The sequence below is a fragment of the Limulus polyphemus genome, unplaced genomic scaffold (genome assembly GCF_000517525.1).
Source record: "Limulus polyphemus unplaced genomic scaffold, Limulus_polyphemus-2.1.2 Scaffold5579, whole genome shotgun sequence".
Lineage (NCBI taxonomy): Eukaryota > Metazoa > Arthropoda > Merostomata > Xiphosura > Limulidae > Limulus > Limulus polyphemus.
In genome coordinates this window covers 64010-67503 of record NW_013671189.1, presented here as the reverse complement: position 1 = coordinate 67503, position 3494 = coordinate 64010, and the positions used below count along the sequence as shown (strand labels likewise).

The window sequence follows — 3494 nt, the reverse complement described above, 5'->3', positions numbered from 1 at the left end:
AATATCTTCCAGATCTTGTTATCTACCAGTCCTATGATCACACCGTTTGTATAATATCTTCCAGATCTTGTTATCTACCAGTCCTATGATCACACCGTTTGTATAATATCTTCCAGATCTTGTTATCTACTAGTCCTATGATCACGCTGTTTGTATAATACCTTCCAGATCTTGTTATCTACTAGTCCTATGATCACGCTGTTTGTATAATACCTTCCAGATCTTGTTATCTACTAGTCCTTTGATCACAATGTTTGTAGACTCAAGTGCGTTTTTTATATTCCTAATTCTCAGGTGAACATCGTGGTGGGAACTGGTCACGGAGTTCGACTGTTTCCTTCTCGTCTGTACGAAGTTAGTGTTCGGGAAAATGGACTGGCGCCACTGGTCATCTTGGACTTGAACTCCACCGATGAGATCGCTTACAAGCCTGTCAAATACAGTATAGCTACCCAAGAAGTTAAAGGTTTGTTCGCAGTCGAAGTTAAATCTAAATCTATATGTAGGCTGATAAAACGTTTTAACTGTCTACATGAGTTGACGACAAACAATTGACAGATGGAGAAAATACAGTAAAACAAATGAATAAGATTAATACGTACAATATATGACAAGGCTATCAATGCAGTTTAAACAAATTAACTGTTTAATGTTCGAGGCGCTGACGAAAAGTCGAACCTTGTTAGTATAATGATGGCGCTGACGAAACGTTAAACCTTGTTAGTGCAATGATGGCGCTAACGAAACGTTAAACCTTGTTAGTGCAATGATTGCGTTAACGAAACGTTAAACCTTGTTAGGGCAATGATGGAGCTGACGAAACGTTAAACATTGTTAGTGCAATGATTGCGTTGACGAAACGTTAAACCTTGTTAGTATAATGATGGCGCTGACGAAACGTTAAACCTTCTTAGTGCAATGATGGCGCTAACGAAACGTTAAACATTGTTAGTGCAATGATGGAGCTAATGAAACGTTAAACCTTGTTAGTGTAATGATGGCGCTGACGAAACGTTAAACCTTGTTAGTGCAATGATGGCGCTGACGAAACGTTAAACCTTGTTAGTGCAATGATGGCGCTAACGAAACGTTAAACCTTGTTAATGCAATGATGGAGCTGACGAAACGTTAAACATTGTTAGTGTGATGATGGCGTTAACAAAACGTTGAATACTGGTGTTACTACTGATTTTATAATGGGATATCTCCACATTTCATCAATGAATAATCATTTTACACGTAATTTCAAATTCACTCCTGAACAAAGTTAATTCAGTAGAAACTATGTCTGTAAAATATGTTATTAAAAGTTTTGAAGTCAATAGTTATCCCCCCCCCCTTTCAAGTTAAACATAACTTATTACAGTTTATTATGGATGACAATAAGCTGGTTTAACATAGTTATTTCGTCTTCAGAATTTGGTGATGTAACTAAACCTAGTATCTTTTCTACAGGTTTGTTCGCGGTGGAATCCCATTCTGGCCAGCTGTCGATCACCTCGAGTTTGGACAGGGAGAAAAAAGGAAACTATACCGTGAAGGTCAGAGTAGAAGACACCAGTAAACGACACAGGAGATCAGGTACGTCACTTGCTCTAGCACCAATAGCAAACACAGCACAAGACACGAGTAAACGACACAGGAGATCAGGTACGTCACTTCCTGTATCGTCACTCGCTGTAGGACCAATAGCAAACACCGCAGAAGACACGAGTAAACGACACAGGAGATCAGGTACGTCACTTCCTGTATCGTCACTTGCTCTTGCACCAATAGCAAACACAGTACAAGACACGAGTAAACGACACAGGAGATCAGGTACGTCACTTCCTGTATCGTCACTCGCTGTAGCACCAATAGCAAACAGAGTAGAACACACGAGTAAACTACACAGGAGATCATGTACGTCACTTCCTGCATCGTCAAATGTTAAATACAATTATTCTAGAGCTCATAATAAAACAGAGAATGTTTAGAAATCCGATATTATATGCATTATATAAAATAATTTAGTACAAATTCAGCATTTCAACAAGAATTATTCATATTTGCACTTGGAAATTTGTTTTTCTTATATAGTGCATTTTCCTGAAACGTCTGCCCTTAAAGTTAAAGCTTTCTAGCGTAGGGCTCAGATTCTTGAAGTTTATTACTAGACGTAGCGTCGTTTCTGAGTGCCGCGAGTTTTTCTACAAATAGTTTACCGATTTCTTTCGTTTTTATAGGTGAGGAACTACATATACTATCTCATCACCTGGCTTTTGATGAGGCCTTGGTATTAGTAAAAGTATTGGACGAAAATGACAATTCGCCTGTCTTTGAAAATAGCGGACGCCCCCTGGTGGCAGCTGTTCCGTTGGAAGGTGCATTTGGTTACAAAGTCACCCAAGTTAAGGTAATATTAGACAGATAGATAGATATATAGATAGAGAGACATTTTAAAAATTCAAATATGTATCGACATGATTTGTTTTCCTTTGTTTTAGGCTACAGATATTGACGAAGGTTACAATGGAGAGGTTAGATATAAAATTGTACAGAAAGAAAAGGACGCTTCCTCCAAGTTCCATATCGACCCAGTTACCGGTATTATTCGGTCAACTGTGACCTTTTCCCTGGACACAGTCCGGCTGTTCAAATTTGATATTAAGGCCACAGATCGAGAGGGCAGTGACGACGGAAACAGCGCTTTGACTAGCGTGTTTGTAAGTATTTTGTTTATACTGACCTACGATCACGTTGGGGGTTCAGTTGACTGACCTCCTACGACTGTACGAAGGCGATTTTCTTTGTCACTGAAACACAAGTATAACTTCAAAAGCAAATCTTAAAACTAATTGAATTCATACAGTTACGAAAATCTTCCAAAAGATGGCGCTGAAGTATACCAGTTGTGGTATCGCTGTGGATTAAAAAGTACATCATTTGTTTACTTTACAATTGTATCTAGTGGTTATTCCTTCTGATTGATTGGGCATAAACATGCAATTAATTCTGTATAATTATCATTCTTGTCACCAGGTGGCAGCATTGTATCTAGTGGTTATCCCTTCTGATTGATTGGCCATAAACATGCAATTAATTCTGTATAATTATCATTCTTGTCACTAGGTGGCAGCATTATTAGTAGAGTCTTACTTCCATGCTTATATGTGGAACTTGAAATTGCTTAGGTCTAAACGTATTGAGCTCGACAAATTACCCAAAACCTATAATTTGAAAAAATATTTTTGTGTATGGATTTTTGTTTCTCGCAAGAGATACATCATAGAAAATTAATATCCGCCCTTCGAACTACTTAAATTTCCAAATAAAAAAATTGGTTCCATAATAGCGTTTCAGTTGTTATTTCCTGAAAAACTAAACAAATAAAAGAGCCTCCAATATACTGATCAAAAACTCGTTTAACTTGTCGAAGTAAACGACGAAATATTTCAATCCAGCTAAGCCTAACTTGTTCCACAACCTGACCACATTAACAGTTTAACCTTAAA

At 37.8% G+C, this 3494-nt stretch overlaps 1 protein-coding gene across 1 annotated transcript; it reads left to right on the top strand.

Moving 5' to 3' along the window:
* Positions 1 to 294: 294 nt before the first annotated feature.
* Positions 295 to 3060, top strand: LOC106472749 (cadherin-89D-like; the record flags this gene model as incomplete). Its single annotated transcript, XM_022401286.1, has 5 exons — positions 295 to 466; positions 1456 to 1581; positions 2226 to 2395; positions 2487 to 2705; positions 3022 to 3060. Coding segments are annotated over 5 exons (726 nt in total), but the record flags the coding sequence as incomplete, so codon positions are not given.
* Positions 3061 to 3494: the final 434 nt, after the last annotated feature.